Source organism: Mizuhopecten yessoensis, unplaced genomic scaffold, assembly GCF_002113885.1.
Source record: "Mizuhopecten yessoensis strain PY_sf001 unplaced genomic scaffold, ASM211388v2 scaffold8821, whole genome shotgun sequence".
Lineage (NCBI taxonomy): Eukaryota > Metazoa > Mollusca > Bivalvia > Pectinida > Pectinidae > Mizuhopecten > Mizuhopecten yessoensis.
Genome location: NW_018407738.1, coordinates 303,694 through 303,975, shown reverse-complemented (window position 1 = coordinate 303,975; position 282 = coordinate 303,694). Strand labels below are relative to the sequence as shown.

Below are 282 nucleotides of genomic sequence, written 5' to 3'. Positions count from 1 at the left end.
TGGGGGTGGAGGTGGGGGGCAAGGGACGCAAGGACTGCCACTATAATATATAGCTATATAGATATAGGTCAATGATAAAAAAAATATACTGTACCTTAAATATATTGAATCTGAAGTGTAATTCATTTGACTGGTTGTGGTAGGACTTCTTGTATTGATCGACATACTTCAAAAACTCATCAAATATGTCTATTCCAAGAGAAAATCGAAATAACAGAAATATTGTGAAAGCGAAAATAGGATTCCACATGACTGCCGTAATTTTGGAACATCTCTGGACTC

At 36.2% G+C, this 282-nt stretch overlaps 1 protein-coding gene across 1 annotated transcript in view; it reads right to left on the bottom strand.

The window, feature by feature from the left end:
- The window catches only part of LOC110456678 (cathepsin O-like), an 8,873-nt gene extending 8,591 nt beyond the window's left edge, over nucleotides 1–282 (bottom strand). The window contains exon 1 of the mRNA XM_021507554.1: nucleotides 95–282. Within this exon, the coding sequence (XP_021363229.1) occupies nucleotides 95–250 (156 nt within the window). The 5' untranslated portion in view covers nucleotides 251–282. The remainder of the gene's footprint in view (nucleotides 1–94) is intronic.